Here is a 22532-nt window from a genome sequence, read left to right on the forward strand (position 1 = left end):
GCAGCTCTGAGGGGTGACAGGCCAGGAAGGAGGACGAGGCAGGAAAGGCACAGCCAAGGAGGGGAGATGCACCAAAGAGGGGTGTTTCAGGGGCACAAGATGGCTCCGGGTATAGTTACTTGAGACAAGATGGAGGCTGTCGCCCAGCGGGTGTGACACCGTCTGATTCCTGTTTTGTCACTCCAAGTGTGGTATCTCTGCTGCCCACGGCTTTGTGTCACGATAAAACTGTGGCGGCCTCGTTGCTGGAGGGGTTTGAGTCTCAGCTTTGGCCTGGCCACAGTGAGGAAGGTGCTTTTGCAGTCTTCCGTGCTTAGAATCCTATAATCATTAGGGTTGGAAGAGACTTCCGAGATCATCTGGTCCAACCATCCCCCCACCACCACTGTCACCCACTAAACCATGTCCCCAGGCACCACGTCCAACCTTTCCTTGAACACCCCCAGGGACGGTGACTCCACCACCTCCCTGGGCAACCCGTCCCTGTACCTATCCACTCTTTCTGACAGAAATGTCTCCTCATTTCCAACCTAAACCTCCCCTGGCACAACTTGAGGCCATTCCCTCCAGTCCTATCACTAGTTATGGGTGAGGAGAGGCCGACCCCCAGCTCCCCACACCTTCCTTTCAGGCAGCTCTAGAGAGCAATACGGTCTCCCCTGAGCCTCTTCTTCTCCATACTAAACAACCCCAGGTCCCTCAGCCCTCACAGGACTTGTGCTGCAGGCCCTTCACCAGCTTTGTAGCCCTTCAGGGCTTTCATCTGACAAATCAGACTCTGAAACAGTCTGAACATATGTATTTATGGACCTCAATCCTAACAGTCAGAAGTCCTCATCCCCTCCACCAGTTAGGGCTCCTCAAAACACATGGAAAAACACCTTCCAGTGAAGACTTAACCTCTGTCCTGTGTGTTGCCATTCGCAGCCTGAAGGGCTGGGATACCTCACAGCACACAGCACGTTTCATTAAAACAGAAGGCTTGGCAGAATCACCAAATGGCCAAGGTTGAAAGGGACCTCTGGAGATCACCCAGTCCAACCCCCTGCCCAGCAGGATCACCCAGAGCACATTACACAGGATGGCATCCAGGCAGGTTTTGAATATCTCCAGAGAAGGAGACTCCACAACCTCTCTGGGCAGCCTGTCCCAGTGCTCTGTCACCTCACCGTAAAGAAATGTCCTCTCATATTCAGCTGGAACATCCCCTGTTTCAGTTTGTGCCCGTTGCCTCTTGTTCTGAAGACTACAAGGCAGCTTATGCCGCAGGTCAGCATAAAATTGCCAGGCACAGAAAAAAATTACAGTCTGAAAAAGCATCACTTTTCATAACATAGGACTATTCTTAATATCCTAACCTCCTTAATAGAGAAGAACTTATATTCTTCCCCGCCTAAGCTTTCACAGCACTGGGAGGTGGAAAGTAAGACCGTAGGCAGCGTGACTGCTCAGCTCATCTGGGACTTCTTCCATCTCCTCGGCCCCGGGGACTGCCACTTCGCTCCCCGGCCTCTGAGATGCTTTTCCTTGTTGTACACTGTGAGGTTGTTAATTCTCCTCTGGCACTTCAGATAATTCAAATTGTTAGAGGTGCGAAGGAACGCTCTGCAGCGAAAAGAAGCACAGTCGCTATAGTAACTGTGACAATAAATATATGAGCCCACTTAATCAAAGCCTCCTCTTCTAATCATGGTTTTGAGGCTTGTCATGAATTATATATGCTGCTGCTTTCCCCCTACTCCCTGTCAGCATGGTTGTGCTGGCTTTGAAACGTTTCCGTCCAATGCGACGCTGCACCTATAAACAAAGAAGATTGCTAAAATAACATGCAAGGTCATGGCTTTGTGCCTGGCTAAAAATAGCCCGAATTGAAGGCATTTGGAAACACCAGACTTCATACCCAAACAGCATTAATCAGTAATGCTGAAACCCTATGTCATCTTAGAGTGGCTGAGGATCTTGTCCAATGTCTCCGATAAGCAGTTAACGCCTTGCTGAAATATACTTCCTAAGTCTTTCTTGTGAAAGATCGACAGGAAGGCTGTGTTGTAATTAATCCCAGAAGAGAAAAAATCTCCACCCCATGGAATGAGATCCAGCAGGGCTGCAGGGGCTGAAACTCCCAGCAATATTTTTCAGGAGAGCTTTTTACTTATACACAGCACACCCACTGCCTTGGCACCGGTGTCTTCTCCCAGCAGTTCTTTGGTAAAAGCCCACATTATCATCCTTCACATTCATTCTCAAATCCAGACTCCAATCCTGCAAAGCTATTTCAACCTGTAGGTCATTGCAGAGAGAAGGTCTGGACCATGCCTTATGCCTTATCACACCCCAGCCTTATGCAGGTGGCCAGCAGCATCCCGTAGCAATGTGTTGTGCTGCAACTCAGCTACCATCTGATAACCCAGACTTGGCTGGTCCTAAGACAACAGGGATGCTTTACGCCTGACCTACAGCTAGTGATACGGACAGCAACCCCACGTAGCGGGACTTGGCTCGCTTCAAGCTTGTTACTCCTTCTGTGCTACTTATCGAGCACCTGTTAGATTTATAGCTAAATCATGCAATATGTGCTGTACAGCAAGAAAAGGAATTTTCTTCTTCCTCCTGTGGATGTTTATCACCATCTTTGGTGCTCAGCACAGAAGAGTTTCTTTTGGCACCCGTGATGTTGTTGCTTTGCTGTTGCCAAGAGAACAACTGGGAGCCCTTGGCATTCCTCAGCTCCTTAAATACGTCACGGCTCTGCTATCTCGCTTGGCTGTTTGGGTCCCACCACAAGCAGTTCCACCGCTCGCTCACAACAGAGAGAGAATTCATTCACAATTTTTTCATACCACAGGAGACCATTAGATTATCATAGCAGATTTCCTACGTATACGGGCCGTTGCATTTTACTCAGGTTCTGCTTCAGAGAAAGCCAGCAGTTCCTGCTGAAGGAAAATGCATCTCCCAAAAGTCATTCGATCTCAGTTTGTAGGTATACATCGATTGCTTTCACTCTCCTAAAACTGTGCTGTATTTCTCATTTGAGTTTTCCTGGACTTGTGATCATTTGCTGCTTGTTATGTCTCTCCCTTCTAAATCAGAGTCGACTATTTCCTGTTTTGTTTTTCTCACAATATTCCTCACTGACTGTTACCAAATCCATCCGATAAATTAAACAGAAGATTTTTTCCCCATCCTTGAGATAATTTTGTCGGTCCTCTCTGTAACAGTTCCAGTTTTTCAACCTATTTAAAGCAAAACCACCAGAGCTGGACTCAATGTTCTTGGTTTTTTATATCACTGATTCTTAATGTGAATTAAAATAAAATTAAGAAAATCACCTCTCTGTTCTACTCGCCTAGATCCAGGGCTCTTTTCCTTCTCTTCACACTGTCACCTTGACACCTACCCTATCACTCCTATAAATATGCTGATGGTGTACCTATGTATACACAACTACCCAACAAATAATTCATCACATTAACTTTTATCTACCTTCGATCTCAGATTTTTTTTTACAGTGTAGATCTTGGCAGATAAACCGTCTCTCAGGATGAAAGCTCCTACATCTGGATAAAAACAAGCATCTTTATCTTCCACTATTTCTGTTAAAAATGCTGAGGGTTAACCATGTTTAGAGTAAACCTCACACAGAGAGATGTCCCTGATGACTGCTCTCATTTCCATTATGATACTATGGTAGGAACTACACAGTAAAGATGACATTTACCAATTTTACTAAAAGATGTTACTTCTTTCCGCAAGCTTTGCCTCTTATACCTTTAGAGCTACAACACTGCTAATTCCCTTTACCTTATTTCCATCATTTTCCTTTTACTTATGCCTAGTAATTTTGCTCTATCTTTTAAAATCACTTGGCTTAAAATATCTCATTTATAATTTTTGTGATCAAATGTGTTCAGGCTTTTCTCTGGCTCTGAGACCACCTTGCATGGGAACAGCTTGCATCCATGTTATTAAAGTATTTTACCATCCAAACCAATGTTTTCAGACTGCATTTTGGGAATAGCATCTCCTGAGCTGATTCCCACGCTGTCTCCAGCAAATATTTGGGAAATGCTCCTTGGCCCGATCCAGCACCATGCCTGGGATTGTGCTAGTGATTTAACAGCGCAGATTGTAAAACCTCCAGCTCCCGGGAACGTTTGGTGGCACTGTTAAATCCTGTTAAATCCGTTAGTTAACCTAACGAGGCTTAATGGCTTACTCTGTTACTGACCCAGATTGCAGAGTGCAGAGGGAGGTGGGGTTTTAGGCTAAGGGGTCAGGCTGGTATCCTGGTTGCTTGCCCTAAAGCCGCCTTGCTTGTGCTGAGAAAGAAAACTTCTGGTTAGTCTCATATTCACAACTGATGCTTTTATACAGGCTTTTCCTTCTCATAAAAATACCTCGTTGCAGGCTGGCGACCTCTTTGCTGGCTGAGGACCCACACAATCTCACAGACGTGCCGTACTTTGGGGGCCAGCCGAGCCCCACACCCCCAAAATTCAGACTTGCAACTCAAACGGGCACCTAATTAATAATCTGCTAATTAGTTACATGTTACTAATTATTAATAATAACCTGGAAATCTGCATCTGTGGGCAACAGATTGACATCCCGGCCGGTGTAATGGTAGCTCTGCAGCATCCGCTTGTGGCTTTGAGGCTGTTCAGATTCAAGCATGAAGACAGGCAAATACAGAGGGGAAGCACTGCCCTCTTCTGGCCGCTCGGTACAAGTTGGGATTGTTCCTTTAGCTGATCTAAACTGGTATAAAAAGCACCAAACGCTTGACACTAAAGTCACAGTGAAGGCTCACCGAGTGCGGGTAGGCTGCGAAGAGGGGTCAGTCAGTCACCTCAGCGGAGAGCGTAACCCCACCAGGAAGGCTCTGGTGACATTACATCTGGGTTTAGGGTCTTGAAATCGGCACACAGCACCTTTCTGTCCTCCTCTCAGCTAATACGGTGTGCAGATGAAGCAGAAAGAGAATAAACCTCACAGGGACCGGTCACGGCCAGTGCTAGGCCTTAAAAAGAATGAGTTGGAGGGTGAGTCCCATCAACAGGCCTCTTGGTGCCTCTTGCAGTGCCTTAAACTGTTGGATCCGCCTTCAAGTGATGGATCCCGGCTCTCCTGGACTGGGATCCTGACAATTCCTGACTGGAAACCATCTCTAATGACAACGGTGTGCTGTCAGCAGCGGGACCGCGGTTTTATGCAGGCAGGGAATTAGGCCAGAAACTCCACTTTTACCAACTCCCCTGAAGAGGGCAGGCCTTCCTCACCTAACACAGGCCCCATTTCCAAATAATATTAATATTAATAATAATCATCATCATCATCAGAAGTCAGGCAGGCTTTTAACCTGGAAACACAGCTTCCCATGGCTTTGGGCCCAACAGTTTCCACTCACAAGGCCTACAGGGCAGTTTTGGCTGCATTTCTCCTGCTGCCTGCAAATTCTACCAGCGTTTCCAAATCAATGTTGCACTTCTGGCTAAATCACATTATGGGAGGTCCCCACCTCCTCGTTTTCCAAATTATAGGCAGTATTATCCACCTGCTGCTTACTATGAGCAAATAAATAACGTGGTCATCTGTGAAACACAAACCCATTAGTGCTTAGAGTAAGATCCACGCAGAAGAAAACTACCGCATCAGGAAGGATTTCGGAGAGAGAAAACTCAGGCCAGAACGCCTTTGGGCCAGCAGTTTTGTTTCAGTGGGACTGAAGAGATGGTGCCTGTGCTACTGGAACACTGGTGGCAGTCCCCAAATCCACCACACAACCCCCAGTTCCTTACCTCGTCGGCTTCCCAGCTCCCAGTTTTCCCCCTTCCAGCCCAGTTTCCTTCTCCAGCTCGGTTCCCTCTTTCATTTGGGCCATCCCAGGCTCCTAGGGTTTTTAGCCCTACATCAGTGCCAGAAACCTCTCATCATGGAGAAGGAACTCACACCTCCAGAGGTGGAGGCAGAAGAGATGCAGCTGAGCTTTGAGAGGGGAAAATGCACATTGAAGGCTGGAAACAAACCTTCCCAGTCCCAAGGCCTGATGCAGAGGCTCTCCACGCATCCAGCACATGCAATATTTGTTTTGCTGTGTGCACACTTGTGCCCCGGGGTGCTAAAATAGGAGGAGCAGGCAGCCTGGCTCACTGCTGGAGCGGTCTTGGGGCATTTGCTCCCCAGGAATTGCACTTTTTGCAATGAAACCTCAACCTACAGCAGAGGAGAAACAGCAGGGGGAAAGAAAATTGAACGCAGTAGGCATTGCACCCACATTTTTCCTTTTTTTTTTAAAAAAAAATAGTCTGTCCTGTCCAAGCTGTAATTGGGTATATTCTCTGCAAAGCCTAACAAAAATTCATGCAGACTTCCTAAAGCGCCTGCTTATTTTCCTTGCAAGATTAATCAGAGCAACCCTTTCAAGATCCTTTTGTTCCATCTATTCTGCTGCAACCCAAGAGACAATGGAGTAAGCCCCGGTGAGAAAAGCTTGTCTTTTTAAGCTAGATTTCGCTTTTTTTTTTTAAATAAATAGAATCTTACTCTTTGAATTTAGCTATGTGATTGTTATAAACTCGTTCCAACAGCTGCCAGACAGCAGTTCAAAATTACATGGTGAGCAAGGTCTCAGGAACTGAAGATGCTCTTGGAGATGTCTACATTTGCCCGGCTATTGTACTACTTCATAAATCAAACTCTGCCTTTGAAAATGTCAAAGGGAACTATTTATGAACAGATGCCATACGGTTTATTTGTCCTCTTCAATTCCTCTCACAATCAACTGGGAAAAAAAAAATCCATTTCAGGCCTGAAATGACTGCATGCCACATTCTACCCTGTTCGTACCGCAGGCACTCAAAAATGGTCGATGGTGGCACAAAATTGCTCAAGGACGTGTTTGCCTTGGATTAAAATGGAGAGAAATGATAGCAGCACTCCAGGCTCCGGTAGCTCCATTTGCCACAGCCACGGACGTTATGCTGGGGTTTTGTTCTCGGGTCCCTTGTTCAAACAGTTGCAAAAAATTAATTCTTTTTTTTTGCAGAAATCACCGTATTTGTTGAAATTCACTCCCCGTGCTCCCAAGGTGCCAGGGTTTGTGTTCAGGAGGCTCCCCACCTCCTCTGCAGTGCAGCTCTCACAGCAAGCAAAATAAGGGCACGCCAGCAAGCAGGGAAGGCTCAGGCCTTAAATTTTATTGTCGTAGATGAGAAACAAATCTGGCTTGTGATCGGCTGAGCACGCTCAAGTAACAAATTAACGCCACCCCCGTCCTCCCCCCTTCCCGGCATGTGACGCTGACGTTTTGGGACGTTAAATAATGGCTCCTCAGAAGACAATTTTCAAACCTGTTCCTTTCACGGCCATAATAAATAGAGTCTCGCGCACTTCTGGTGGAGGCATTCGGCCCGAATGCAACAACCCACGTGGAACATGGCTTCTCATTTCGGAGGGCTGACGACGGGTGCCCACGGGGACAAAATACTGACGTGGTTTGATCCCTGGGGATTTCACAGGCCGGTGCATCAGCGAGCATCTGCTGAACCCACCAGTAGAGAGTTCTGAGCATCGCTGACCTCGTCCTGTAGGTCTAAACTCCGCCGACCTCTGGTTTGGGGCTGACATCTGTGGCTGCAGCGCTGTGCGTCTCCTGCGAGGGGCTGGGTGCTCCCGGCGGGGTCGGCACAGGCGGCTGGCGCGGGCAGGGGCCGCTCCTTCATCCCAGAGCTGCCCCCCACCAGTGAAAGTGCTGAGCTTTAGTTGAGGTATATAAATCATGTCACGCACTGCAAACTGAGCCCTCTGCCTCTCGTTTCCTCTTTCAGGGCAGCAGCCTGAAGCTCTGCGGGGGACCTCCGAAGACTGGAGTCCGGTCGCTTTGCCTCCCGCCCCAGGACTTCCAGCCCATCTCACCCGTGCTACCATTTTGCTGGAGCAGCAGCATTTCCAGACTGCGTAAGGAAAGGGTTTCACGATAAGAACAAGCTTTCTGGCTTTTCAAAGCCTAGCACAAGCTCTCCTACAGCTAAACCTGCCCCTAATTCCCCCCCAAGAACAGAAACCAGGGTTAATACAGTAAGCGCTGCTGTTAGTCCTTCCCCCAAGTCTCGCACGAGTTTTCTTCACATCTCAGAACATTTCGTAGTTCGCTTGTTAAAAGGGTAGAAATAATTCGTACGGGAACAATAGTTAAATACAGACCTTGGAGTTACTAGGTACAGTAGTTTCTCTTTTACAAATGAAAGTAGAGCCACCGTGCCGGGGAGCACAGTGCCACGATGGCAGCGCAAATGGAGACTGGCTTCTACAACGCTATTTACAGGTTTTCAATTTTAAAAAACTGCCGAGTTTGGTCAAATATAAGTATAGAACATTTCTTCCATATACAAACTCTTGTTAGCTGATTCATTATTAAGGTGCTCATAAGTGTGGATGAAAACAGAAGTTACAGTAGATCAGTTTGCGTTCACATCTATTTACAAATCGCGCTTGTTTGCCTGCTGACACCAGCGTGTTCCAGAGGAGCTGAAAGCAAAGTGCCTTGGAGAAATGTAAATTTTTTTTATACGTGACCTTGGCCAGTTAGGAAACTAATGCCACGGGAACCAAAGTATGGAGACCTTCTTCCCTCACGGGTAGCACAAAAAGCATCCAACTCACTTGGCTAAGTGACTTTTTAATCCACCTGAGGTTCCCGCTAGTTTTGTTCAGATGTTAGCCAACAAGCACACATTTCCGTCAGGCAAAGGCATGGTGATATTTAGTACACTCGGTGCTCTAACTGCTTAAAGCGATGCACAAATCCTAAGTAGTATTTGCTTCACAGCTGCTTTGTCAGAAGGTAAGTAGTGGAACTTTCATTCCTTTTTTTTTCTTTTTTTTTGGCAAAGGTTATGTGCCCTTGCTGAGTCTGTACAGGTGGTGGTGGCAGAGGGAGCATCCCGCTCCCATCGCCACCTCTCTGCTCCTGTCCAGCCCTCGCTGCCAGAACGTGCTGGGCAGCTGGGCAGCTGCCTGAGACAGGACTCACAGCACCAGGTTGTTGCATGAAATACATCGGATGGGGTCTCCGAAAGAGTTCAGAACCACCCGGTACAACAGAAAGGAAAAACGTACGCGTGGAGAAACCAAACAAGGAGAATGTGCTCGGAAAAAAAAAAAATATCTTCCAATCAGGAAAAGAAAAAAAAAAAACAAACCCAAGTGGTCAAATTCTTTCACCATCGACATTCTTGAGGAGTTATTTTCTGCCTGCTGGCCAAACTCTACCTCTAGCTGCACCCTCACAGCCCCTCCGCTGACCGACCACGGCTACTCCCTGGCACCACGTCTCTCTCCGCACCGATTGTACTCACACGGGGGCCTCGGAGGAGCTCAAAGTTTGGCATGTTTGGAACCCGTCAAACCAGGAGAGGATGTGACCATAATAAAATGCTGATTTTGTCCTTGTCATTTTAAGATGCTATGGGAAAAGAAAGGAGAAGAAGTTGATTTGACCTCTGTTTGCAAACTTAGCATGTACCGTCATCTCTCCGCTGTACATTTAAGTTTCAAACAGGTCCCAGAGATTGCAAGGCAAGCTTGTTAAGGCAGTGGAAGAAACTCAAGATTCCGTTCACACCTCTTGATTCCCTTAAATGCATTTCTAAGGCATCAAAAGGGGCACGTGGTTTGTGCTTGCCTTTTCAGAAAAAGGCATTCAGAACAGCGTAAAAAAGGGATGCTCAACGACAGACAGAAGCCGCTCAGCCCGGGGCATCGGCCACGCTATCAGAGAGGAACGGGGAGGTACGGCGGGGTTTTCCAGGCTGGGGTTCCTCACCATCGCTCTTTCTGGTACACCTCTGTTTGTACAATCTCGCTGGGGTGCTCGGATATGCAGGCCCCGTTGATGTCATTGAGCTTGTTGTCTGGAAGATCCTCGGGTTTTGTGCAAAGTTTCAGCGCCCTGGAGATGAAGACGTCCAAGTTAAACTCGGGGTCTGTTTCGGTGTTCACCTCCTTGGTTTCCTGGTGGAGGTGGTGAGGCGGAGACGGCAGCCTCCGCTCCTGAATCTCCGGAAGAGTACTGGGACACTCGAGACCCACCTGCGTGCTCTTCACCCACTGAGCAATCTCCAGAAAGAGGTTGGATGGTTCTTCTTCCAGAGACAGCTCAGTTTCGGGTGCTATGGTTGCTCTTTTCCAGTGGGATAAATCTAAAATCAGCTTGGGCTCCGAGTAGTGGTGGGGCTTATTGTCTCTCCACAGCAATTTGTCCAGGTAAGAAGGTGACCCCACTTTGTAATCACAGGATTTCCCGCAGTCGGCGTCAAAAACGCGGTCCATCGAGGAGTGAGATAGCTCCAAGAACCTCTCCGAGCTGCTCTGTGAATATTTCCGTGGATCGACTTGGGCTTCCTCAGCGATGGATTCCGACCCTGCCCGTGGGTCCCGCTGAACCTCATCCATGTCGTGGTATTTATCGTGCCTCCAGTCCAAATCAGAGGAGAGGCTGACGTGATACCTGGGAAAGACACGCTGCTGTTAGAGAGGTCTTATTAATATCAGAGACCTTCTTGTGTGCTAAAAAAGGATGGCTGAGCAATTTATCGGGAGTCTGAGCCTTGCCCTGCCTGCGTGGACAGGACCAGAAGCGGGAATATTCTGAGAACCAAGCTGTCCCTTCGTTCAGCTGCTCATTATCCCTCCATTCTGTTCCTAAAACGCTTGGCTTGCGCTGCAGAACCCAGCTGGGTGGGAGGACGAAGCCCAGGTCACAGCTTGCTGTGTCACACCGGGAAACCCAAAAGCAAGGAGGCACGCGGGTGACAAGGTGACCTTGAGCAACTGTTCTGCTGCGCCGGTGCCTCTGGCTGGCAGGCGTCAGGGCGATGTGCGGACACACTGAAGACATGCTGAGGAAAGCTGCCAGGATTCCTTTTTTATTTAATTCACCTGGCTGTCCTCCCCAGCTGCTACCCTGATACTTGTTCACGCAGGAAAAGAGACTAATAGGAAGGAATGCGAGGGATTTCTTCAGCTTATTTCTTCAGTGCTGGTGAAATGTAGTGGATTAACAAGGCCCGGAGATTTAATTGCTATGCAGAGAGCAGCAGCTCATCCTGCTCAGCTGGAAGGAGCTCTACGGGAAGGTGAACATCGATAATTCTTGGCTACCTGTTTTGTGCTAGCTGCACCGGTACTGGGAAGGGCCTTTTAACTGGGGTATTCATCTAGGACAGGACAAGTCTGCTCCAACCTTCATGTACAGCTTTCAGTAAACCATTTAAAACACAATACAAATATGTTTTCACAGACCCCGTCTATGTGGACTCTAGGGCTTATGCACCTTGAAAAGTGATAAATAGAGTTCCAAATCTTGGCCCCGAAAGGTCCAAGAATTACATGATTTTATAGTGGGTATTATAGGGACAGAGGATAGAGGGAAGAACCCCAGTGTCATTTAAATAGATGTAATTCAAATGACGATATATGCTGTTAATAAAACCGAGAGCAGAAAAATTCTCAGGAACTTGAAGATGCAGACTCAGCATCTCCTCCCTACGGACATCAATGACAAAACTCTTGTTGACTTCAGCTAGGTGCCAGCTTGAGTTAGAATTACAATGTGGCATAAAAAAAGGCAAAACAAGTACCCTTTGTGGGTCCAGGGAACATATTACCGAACCGAATCAATGCTCAGAGACTCACCAGTCAAGTTTTGCCTAAAAAATCCCAGTGGGTATCTGGTCTCTAGACCAGTCCCAGGCACCGTACCTGTCCCAGTTCGACATCTGGCTCTGGTTGGCTTCCATCAGTAAAATATCATCAATCTCATCCTCAATCCGGAACGGATGCTGAGACACCGGTTCGTCCTCAGGGCAGGAATAGGGGCTCATGTAAGGATGCTGCAGCCCCATCTCAGCCGTTAATCGATCCATGGGGTTAAATGTCAGTATTTTCTCCAGGAAATCGATAGCTGCAAGTCACAGAGAAACAAACTCACTCATTCCTCAAAAGCACTGCTAGCTTTCTTTCCAGGAACGGCTTCGTGAATTCCCCACACCAAATTCGCTCGAAGGAAGGAAGGAATTAAAGGTCAAGTCCTGTCGGAAGTCTAACACAGGCACATTTGTCCTGCCTGCTTCAGGGTTATGTGACTAAGTCCTTGACATGACAAACTCTATTAAATTATTTTGCATATTAGTATTTCAGAAATTTTGAGTGTCTAAAATTATTTCAAAAAGACCGTGGAGAGAGAAGTCTCTACTATGATGAAAGCAGAAATTCAGTGCAACAAAAGCGACTAGAATTAAACCTAAGTACATGATTTGTTGGGATTTTTTTTTGATGGTTCCTTTTATGTAGGCTACATGAAAAAGATCAAATCCTGCCATTGAAGATGTATTTCCAATTCATTTAGGTCTTGGTGCATGGAAGAGTCCCTTAAAGTCCAGTTAAGGTAACTACAAATGATTTTTTTTGCACTGTACCTTCAGAAATGTCCCTATGAAGATCGTAATTGCAGGAATTGGAATGTTTCTCTGTGCCAAAGACGCTTTAGGAGCAAAATCACTCAGCGCAAAGGAAGGGCCATACCTATTGCCTCAGTGCTTAAGTATTAACCAATATCCAGTTGTCTCCCACCGAATTATTTCATCGCTTAGATTAAGCCCGAGGAGGAGGCACTGCCAAAGCGGCGCGCGCCACGGTACCTTCGCTGTCCACCTCGGGGAGCAGCTTGCGCAGCGGCTTCCTCACTTCCCAGGTGCTGTTGATGAAGCTGGGCATCACCTTGAGCAGCTCCTCTTTGTCTTCCTCGTGGATGACGGGGATCGTCTCCAGAATGAGCTGCATCTGCTCCAGCTCGTGACCACCTGAATGGGCAGAGAAAGGCAGGGAGCTGAGGCGCGCACACGGCCCAGCCGGCCTCAGCTTACCTGGACAGCTCCACCGAGCTCCCAAAATCCCGGAGAAGAAGAGGCAGAGAACTTTTTGGCTGTGATGACTGCACCTACACGAGTTTTTTTCAGACTTATTAACATCTGGGGTTTCAATCCTTTTCCTTGAGGGCGTATTTACCCACATATTCCTAAGCCCCAGCACAGGGCTGGCTCCCATAAGAGAGGAACGACGCACTCAGGGAGCGTCACAGAGCCAACCGCCTAATTAATGAACGCTAATTCTATTCTTCAGCGCACTATTGAATTTGACCGAGAACTCTGCCGATGATTTCCAGCTTGTTACGTGTACCAAGGAGCTGCCTGGCATAAATACCGAGTCGTGCTATCGACTTTCTGTCTGCTAGAAATGCCCGTTATAAATATTCTGTCGTTAGAGCCAGGACTAGCCATTCTCTCCCCAAATCAGAGCTTCCCATGGGTCTGCAAGGGGTTCCAAACACATCCCATGGGCAATGAAAGGTCCAAACGTCAGGGTCAGGGAAAGGGTCTCCATCCATCGTGGCTTTGTCACTCCACCAAGGTCCAGTTCAATGCATTTACAGCTCTTGTCACCCCAACTCTGCCAGGATGTGGCAATGAACATGTCCCCAAGCCAACGTGGACTTTAGCGTGGCTGGTCATGACCACACCCCGTACTGTCATTATGCAACGAGAGGACTTTCTATTTTCTCCTTCCTCCACTGGCAACGCTTTCAGATGAGCAGCAGCAAATCACTGGAGGGAGCTGGAATTTAAGTTGTGTGGCTGACTCACACACAATTAACAGTTTCTCCAGCATAAAAGCCATTACTGGTGCTTTCTGACTTTGCGTGAGCTACCAGCTCCGCTTTTTGAGTGGCTGCTTCATTCCTGAACGAGTGATCCCGCACCCAGCTTGGCACCGGGCTCAGCACCACGGCTTTGCTCCCTACAGCAGTGTTTTTGGAACTCTGTTGAATAAAGATTTGCTCATTAACGGGACGTTAATGGGATGAGCCCAGGTGGCAGCAAAGGCACAGCGTTCTAGGGTACATCCTTATCTCCGCAGCCTGGGAATTGCTCACAGCAAATACAATTAACCATGGATATTTCATATTACAGGTGGGTTTGAGACTAATTCATTTTTTCTTTTTACCACAGATTTCACAACGATTGCCGGCAAGGATGGAAGGATTCACTCTGCCCCGCTCTAAAGCCTTTGAATTGGATAACAAGCAAGGAGAAAGGGAGAAAAAATAAATGAATCAATGGGAACCTACCAGCGAAGAGCATCCTTCCCGTCAGCATCTCCGCCAGGATGCAGCCGGCCGCCCACATGTCGATGGCTTTGGTGTAGTTGTTTGGCGAGAGGAGGAGGCGAGGGGAGCGGTACCACTTGGTTACCAAGCCTTCCGAAAGGTAACCCTGGAAGAGCAGAGACAGGGACATCGGTGAAAGCGATGTGTATGCATCTCCGTTCAATAATTCGAGGTATTTTTGAGGTTTGGCAATTTCTGAGCGCTTAACCCGACTGGAACTCTGCAGCACGCGAAGGAAGCCTTTGTCGGCTCAGCGCACGTAAGCCCAGTGCCTGCATTTCCAAACATCACCTCGAAATGAGGCCTTCTTCAAAGAAGGTGATGTGTTTTCTGAGTGAAGGAAGAAAGCCAGGAACACCCCAACAGGCTGGGTGCGAAAACATGACCGCTGGAAGACCGAGGCGCTGAGCACACGCCGCCCAAACCCAGCCAGCTTGCAGCAAACTGCCAGAAACGGGTGATTTCACCCCAGATCTGTGCCGGAGGTGTTGCTTATCGACACGAACAAGTGCCAAACGCTGCATCGAGTCCTCAACGGGGCTTTGGGATGGATGCAGGGAATTGCACGGGCGCACCGAAGCAGCCCTGGCCGCCTCCTCCCCTTTGCTTATTAGGAAAATTTGTGTACGAACACCCACCGTCACCTTCCAAGTGCGAGCGAAGCTGCAGCTCGACCTAACGCCGAAGCTGCTAAACGGCTGATGTTTCCTAATTAATTGTGGCAGAGCAAATCCTCGTTATCTGTGGCACAAGCGGCTGCGCCCCGCGGACCCCCAGAGCTGTAGGGGACAGCAGATTTTGGACTGTGGTGACGTTTGCTTTGGGATCCCAGGCCCTCTCCCAGGACGGGTTTTAAAGGCGATGCCCTTGGCAGCACCGTACGGCCAACCACTGACTGCTTGGACCGCAGCCCTCTGGATCCCGAAGGCAGCCCAGAGCTTTAATTCAAGCGCCAAGCGCTCAGCATCTCCGGCTGAAACCGAGGGGAGGCATTTAATCCTGTGCTGCTGGCAGAGAGCGCAGTCCCTTAGATTAAATCCCGTTCTCTACCTTGAAGATCGCCTCTTGTAATCTAATCGCATCTTCCCGGGTCCGTAATTTACTCCAGCCTTGCGCGCACTCACTCTGCAATCAATTACAAACTTCATTTGGAAGACAATTTCATACTTGCTCCGTGTTTGGCAGGTGGGAGCTGGGAAGGTGACGGGTCCCCGCTGCAGCATCCCTGCAGCCGAAATGCTCCGGGGGCAAGCAATGCCGTACGGATAAAGGAATATAAATGAATAAACGCACCAAGTCGGCTGGGAGGCACGTGCCACTGGATAGTCGGGAAAAATACACAGGCAAGGATTTGTACCCAGACACCGTGCACTCCTGCAGCTCAGGAAAACGTTTTTAAAAGAGGAGATCCATCCACAACACTGGAAAATGAGGAGAGGCATCACTGAGGCTCCGAATGCATGGGCTGGAGCGGGTGCCATGCTGAGGTCGAACATCAAACGTAATTTCATCAGGGTAACGTTGGAATATTTCTCCATATCTCTACGTCCAATATAATACATAAAAATGTGGATTGAAACACACTAGAATAATCAGCATAAAAAGAAGCGACCAAGTTGAATTGCATTTAAATGCCGTGAAACCACTGGAGAGTGTCAAAACGCAACGGGAGCAAGAAAAGGGTTCCTACCAAAATATAGTCAAAAACTCCACCCTAACCGATACGGTCTAAACTATTTTCAGTGTAAATGCAAGAGCAGTTTGCTACCACGGAGGATAAGGGGTTTATAACGCCTCGGTTCCCCCCAGCGCAGATTTTTGTTCGAATTTCCAAGCGCGCGAGTTGTCAAGCTTTTAATCAAAAGGGTTTGCTTTAAAAGGGAACATTTTAATTTTTGTCTTCTTAAGATAAGTCATAATTGAGACTGATTAGCCAAGAACTTATGCCGCTGGCTCGTTTAATGCCGTTATATTCTTGCTAATGCTGCTGAATCGGAACCGGCACAAAGACCCCAAGGCGTTATCAGATCAGACTGCTGCTTTTCAGCTCCTGCAGTTACTCACAACAACGGGGACACGGGTATTTGCTGGAAAATCCTAAGAAAATAAACTTCGGGGATGGTGTTTCGGGGCGATTAGGCTTTCTGTTCTCCATAGGCTCGTGATATGAACACACCAAACTGAGCCGCCAGGGGAGCGTGGCGTCACCAAGTGATGTGAGTGCTCGGGGGAGCGTGCGCCGTGCAAAATGCATGAGAGAGATACTGCAAACATCCCCTGCGTTGCAACGAGCCAAACCTTTTCTTCCCCACGCATCTGTCATGGATTGCAAAAAAGTCCAAGGCTTGCTCCCATGCTCTTTTTTGTAATTTTCAAGTATCGTTTTCCTGCCTCTGTTCCTAAGGCTTGTGTAAGAACCGCTCAGGCAACCTAAAAAAGGGATAAACCCGCTGTGGGTGGGATTGGCATCAAGTTCTACCAAATATCACAGTAGGGAAACCGAAAAGCAAAGAAAAATTAATGCAGGAGAGACCAAGGGCTTGCCTCTTCTGGAGAAGCACCGAGATTCAGGATCTGGCTCAGATCCTGCAAGCCATGCAGCCCCTCGGCACCTCCCCTGAGCATCCAAGCGTGCTGCACACCAAAATCCAGCTTTCTGCACTCAAAAAGCTGCGACAGTGAGTACCAGGTGCCCCCAAACTGGGAATTGGGCAGCACCCAGTGCCAGCTCATAGGTCCTTCCCTCGAGGATGTGATTTCTGCCTCTGACTGCTGGCGGAGCTGGAATGGTTCCCGACTGCAGTGCCAAAGGGGGGGCTCAAAATAGAAATAAATAAAGGCTGTCAGAATAATCCTGATGCAACAGCAGGCTGGTTCCTCTTCAGAGCGCTTTATTCTTTTACGTTTATTTTTAAAAGGCAGTTAGGAGAGCTCTAGCAGGGGCTGGAAAATGAGCCTGGTTTGCAGGAGCAGCGTTCCTGGCAGAGCACGAAGCGTAATAAAAATGTCACTGTGCCTGGCTCTGAAAATGCGACATGCATTCTCATCCTTTTTGGGTCACAGAACGCGTTTATCTGACAAACCTGGACTAGGCTGTGCTTCAGCAGAGGAAAGGGGATCTTCCTGCAGAGATCTCCTCGTGGTGATCCATCCGCCGGGGGGCTTCATCAGCAAGCCCCAAACGAAGGGAGGACTTCTAAGGTTTAAAGACGTTCTGGAAATTACGAGATCTTGCCCTAAAAAGGGTGCTGCACCCTCCCTCCTGTGGAATTTGTGCAAATGGAAGCTGTAAGTAAAGTTGCAAGTAGGCAAGGAGGAGAGGGTCCTGCGCCACCCCAGGCACTGCACCCAAGGCAAGCCCAGGGCCGATTCTCTCCTCTGAAATATCCATCACTTTTAGAGTCAGTCTAGACATTTATTGGCATTTATCCCAATTTTTAAGGCCTATTTTGCTTTCTCCCCGTTCTCCCGTTCTTCCTGCCCCATCATTCCTGCAGGCGAGGCTGCTCTGGGCTGGAGCTGCTCCATGCCACTACTCCCAGCGCACCTTCCAGAGCTGGAGAGCTCTCCCCGTCCTACCCAATTATCCTAATTAGTCGGCCGCCACGTAAACAAGATACAGTGCCAGGGAAGGACTATTATTTAGGTGGCTTTTTAAGCTGTTTAGAACCCTGGTCACAATCTGCTGGGGTTATTATTTGCCATTTTAACACTTAGCAGGATGGTTGCCGGGGTTTGGGATTGGAGAAGCACTGGGTCAGAAGCACTCTAACCTTTCAGACAAGCAGCAGCACCCAACCTGCAATTTTTCTGGTTAGCAGACCTCAGACATCAGTCCACGCATATTCCAGATACAACAGGTCATACGGAAAAAAAATAATCCATGCTCTTCAAGTGAGATGACACTTCTTTGCCAGAAAGGCAAAATATTACGTTGGCGTTGTACACAGCCAGCAGAGGCTTGGATCTACTGGATCTGTCCAACAGTTACTTACCCAGGGAGCTGGGAGCGGGGTTTAATTTACTTTTGGGCACCTCTGTGCTAGCACGCAAAAAATTCAGGGCACAAGGCCCGCTGTCCTGGCCAACGCCACCTGGCAGCAGAAGGATGGAGGCTCAGTGGCTTCATGCAGAGATGCCCTGGGCTCGTCCCTCTTGCTTACACCTTCTGCAAGAGGGCAGCACGCCAAACACGAACAGATCAAGGAGCTCACAAATATGAGCCCGTGCACCATCTAGGGCTCCTCTCACCTGCCCTGCCTGATGAAATCCCCGAGACGCGGGGCGCCGTCTGCCCCACGCACATCCCTCCCCTCCGGGCAGGTAGGAAGGAGCTGAGCAGGCGATCGGGAGCAGGACAATCCCGAATCGCACGCAGGAGCGGAGTTGTTGGCTCATTTGCTAAAAAAATGTTGGCTGGTCCCGCTCAATTCCTGCTCTTTGGCACGCGCTGCTCGAGTTCAAGTACGCGTTGACGGCGGTTGGCGAGCATCTTTTCGCTGGTTTGTTGCTGTTAGGAGATGGACAGGCCTTGAATTCCGGCCAACGCGTGAGAAGCACTTTAAATAAATGATAAGAAAACCATTTTTTGCACGGACTCATCTTGAGTTGACCTCAGGAAAAGAAAAATGTGCTGCTAGGGACCAAAACCAAGTACTTGGAGCCGCTTGGAAGGCAGCTCTGTACTGTACCCCAAGTTCTCCAGCCCTGCAAGTGAGAAACCAGGGGCACTCGGCGCAGACGTTGTGAGACCAACTCAACGCCTGCTAATGAGACATACCCTTTCACGCGCTTCTCTTGTGGGGATAAACGGCAGCTCATGTTTTATAAAAGAAGCAGAGGAAGGAACGCAAGCAGCAGGACATCAAACCAGAAACTCATCGGAACGGAAAGGAGCGCGGTGATTTCTCAACACCTACCTTATGGGAGTAATGCTGATCCACAATCCTGGCGAGCCCGAAATCGCCGATCTTCAACACCAGGTCCTCCGTGCTGATGAAAATATTGGCCGGCTTGAGGTCTCGGTGGAGCACGTTGGCCGAGTGGATGTACTTGAGCCCCCGGAGCAGCTGGTACATGAAGAGCTTGGCGTGCTCCTCGGCGAGCTTCCCCTGCTCCAGCAGGCGAGCCAGGTCCGTCTCCATGTACTCCTGGACGATGTACACCACGTTGAACTTGAAGAAGTCCCCGCGCAGGTTGGTCCCCTTCGGCCCCAGCACCTCGTACACCTTGACGATGTTGTCGTGCTCCAGCCTGCGGATGATCTTGATCTCCCGGAAGGCGTGCTTCATGCTCCGCGCGTCGCTGATGGTGATCTTCTTCACCGCCACTTTGCGGCAGCTCTTGCTGTCGAGGGCCGACAGCACCAGCCCGTTGGCCCCAAAGCCCAAGGGACGGAAGTTAACGAAGCGGCAGCCCAGGTCGTAGCCGTACATGCTGGCGATGCAGTCGCACTTCTCGGCCATCGCGGGCTCCGTCCTCTTTTGGCTTTTTCCTCTCGATCACTCGGAAAAACGGGAGAGTCGAAGGACTCCCGGCTTACAGACACGTTTTGAAAGAAAGCGCGCCATTATTACTCGCAGATGCTGGGGGGGGGCTCTCGCTGCGAGCCCATGACTTCACGACGACGTGCAAACACAGCAGGAAAAGATGTGAGCGCGCACACACACACACACACACACACAAAACGTTTCGGAGCGGGTGAAAAATCCAGGCGTGGAGGAGACTGCATGGATGTTTCAAACGCCGCGAAGATACCTCTACCAAAACACAGAAGGGTTATTTTTCTTGTTAATACGAGAGCAGCAGCGCTGCATTTTTCAGCCTCTTTCCTCTTTTCCTTCACCAAAGCCTTGTTGGCCGTGCCGAAGCGTGGGGCTGGGGCTGCTGGAGCAGGCAGGCGTGCTGCCCGACGTCCCCGGTGCTTCAGTCCCGGGGCAGGCGCCCAGCCACGCAGCCGGCGCCGATGTCCCCGTGGCGGGGCAGAGCCCAGCGCAGCCCCATGGCCCCTCCGCTGCCCCACAGCCTTCCTCCTGCCCGCGGGTTTGGACAGCGCTTCTCCGCCCAGCGAAGTGCATCCAGGCGCTGGCTGTGCTCCTCGGCGGTCAGCAAAGCGTTGCCGCTCCTCGATGGCTACGTGCGGACCCCATTTTCCCCCGTGGCAGGTATAGATCTTGGTGGAAGCAAATGTTTTTCGGCCCGAAACTCACTCTTTATCAGCTGCGCTCGGTGCTGTACGTTTCCACGTCTGCATTTCCAGCACCTCCTCCTTGTGTGTCTTTGTCGTCCGACCTTTAGGGCCAGCAAGGATGTGAACTGCCGGAGCCGTCCCCTGCGCTGGGCAGCCCGCCTGTCCCGCAGCAGCTCTCAGCCCTGCTCCTGCAAGAAAAGAAGAGATTGATTCACTCGATAACACCGCCGAACCCGTCCTTCCTGCGTAAACGCCTTCCTCCTGAAGGTCAAGCATGAGCTTGTGACCTTTAGGAAGTTCATTAGTTATGCCCTCCACACGTACGCATCCCTCCCAGCATTTTTCAGACGGTTAATTTTTTCCTTTTGGGTTTGAAATACGCAGAGAACTGCTAGCACTTGGCTCTTCCTTTCCCCGGTTTTTCTATTTTCATGCCTGAAAATTTTACAGAGCAATTCACAGCCGGCCAAGGTTCGACAGCAGGCTGCTGGCTGCAGCTGCCCGTTTAGCACGAACCTGCTTACCCAGCCCACGAGAGAAGCACGTCAGCAGCGCGCGGGTGCTACGAGCCCTTCCTGCTAAGCAGCCCAGAGCGGAGCGCCTCGGGTTTCTTCAGCTGGAATGAACGCAAATTTTGGCTTACAAACAATTTCCGGGCTTGGCGAGGGCTGGCTGCGCCGATGGGCAGCACAGGCAGGACGGCAGGCCTGCAAAACGCTGCTAAAACATTAAAAAAAAAAAAAAAAAAAGGGATTTTGCAGCTGGGATGTCAGCGTTGGAGCTCCATTTGAAGTTTTGCGCGGCCAGCTCTTCCATGCAGCTGGGCTAATCGCTTCGGAGAATTGCTAGCCCGGCCCCAAAGAGCCTTAAAACACTTCCCCTGCAAAAATGCTAATGGTACGGCGCGTTCCCGGAGAGGAGGAGAGCGTGCTCATTAAGATGGGCGACTCGTGTCGTCCCCAGCTCGGTGTGCCCGGCTCTGCTGGGGCGCCTGGGGACAGTGCTGGGGTCCCTCTGCTCCTCCGCCGCCCGTGCCAGCCATAAACACGGGGCCGGGAAGATCTGCTGGGAAAATAAACGTTGGCTTCGTTTCTCACTGCATCTTTTATAAGGACGCGCTCGGCACCAAGACGCTGGGCCTCCCCGAGCCACCAAGAGCACATTTGCAAGCCTGGCAAAGGGTGGGGGGGGGGCGGTTCAAAACAAGGGGAAAAGGAGGAATCCCAAACTTGGTGGGTTTTTAGGGATATGGAACCGACGCAGTGCCCTTACGCCACGTGCTGGCACCTGCTATAGCCTTTAGTCGTGTTATTACCCTGTAAAGGATTTTCTAGATTTTCATTGCCATTTTTCAGCTCATAAAAGCTTCCAGCCCTCCCCACCTCCTTGCCAGCTCGGGTGAATTTTAGCCCCCTTCCCCTCCGGGGCCATGCCACGGAGCTGCCCCAAATCCCCCAGCCCCAGCTCCTCGCCCTGCCGCACCAAGGGCTGCAGCTCCACAAAGCGAGGAGGAGCTGGCACCTGGTCCGAGCGCCGGCCCCAGCTAAAAAATAAATAAAGAGAGTGGATTTAGTCCCGCCGTGTTCTTCACGGCAGATTAAAGCCTCTTTGTTCGAGCCCTTAATCAGCAGAGCCGCTCCATTAACCCACCGGCGGGTTCACAGCCTGCCCGCTCCCCGCGCGGGCTCCCCGAGCACCGGGGGACGGCTCGCGCTGCCCTCCTGCTCCCTCGCCCACCAGCAGAAATTACCGGGAGTAATGACAGGGAAAATATCGAACGTTGAGCTTTGCTTCCACCTGCAGCCATCAATCATTAAACGCGGGCTTGGCGGAGGAAGGGGGAGCGCAACCCTTCAGGCGGAGCGGCTGAAGGGGGAAGAAGGTAACGGTTAAAATAAAGACATCTGGGGCACGCAGCTCCGAGAAGAGGCAGCGCGGGGATAGCCTCTGAAAGCATCTGCCAGGAGTTACCCAACGGTTTGGCAAACACCGCTCGCTCCCGTGCTCGGAAGGAAAAATAATTACAGCCTCTCTTCAAGCCAGCAATCACCCGGCGCCGGCTTTCGGATGGAGCTAAATCAGCCCCTGCTATCGCCAAGCGGGCAACGCCACGCC

General features: G+C 49.9%; 1 protein-coding gene across 1 annotated transcript; it reads right to left on the reverse strand.

The window, feature by feature from the left end:
• Positions 1-9338: 9338 nt before the first annotated feature.
• On the reverse strand, positions 9339-19692 carry MAPK4 (mitogen-activated protein kinase 4). The gene is made up of 5 exons (XM_035560100.1): positions 19147-19692; positions 14189-14333; positions 12702-12863; positions 11764-11965; positions 9339-10510 (listed from the first exon to the last, which is right to left on the reverse strand). Exons 1-5 carry the CDS (start codon positions 19690-19692, stop codon positions 9823-9825), a joined length of 1743 nt encoding a protein of 580 aa, XP_035415993.1. The 3' UTR covers positions 9339-9822.
• Positions 19693-22532: the final 2840 nt, after the last annotated feature.

The sequence above is a fragment of the Cygnus atratus genome, chromosome Z, assembly GCF_013377495.2.
Source record: "Cygnus atratus isolate AKBS03 ecotype Queensland, Australia chromosome Z, CAtr_DNAZoo_HiC_assembly, whole genome shotgun sequence".
NCBI lineage: Eukaryota > Metazoa > Chordata > Aves > Anseriformes > Anatidae > Cygnus > Cygnus atratus.

What these genes read in the sequence shown, in the direction of transcription:
- MAPK4 (XM_035560100.1), bottom strand. Translation starts at nt 19,692, where the DNA reads ATGGCCGAGAAGTGCGACTGCATCGCCAGCATGTACGGCTACGACCTG. An exon ending in ATCAGCATTACTCCCATAAG is followed by an intron (nt 14,334 to 19,146) that starts GTAGGTGTTGAG and finishes CTGCTCTTCCAG; the next exon opens with GGTTACCTTTCGGAAGGCTT. An exon ending in CAGATGTCGAACTGGGACAG is followed by an intron (nt 10,511 to 11,763) that starts GTACGGTGCCTG and finishes TGTCTTTCCCAG; the next exon opens with GTATCACGTCAGCCTCTCCT.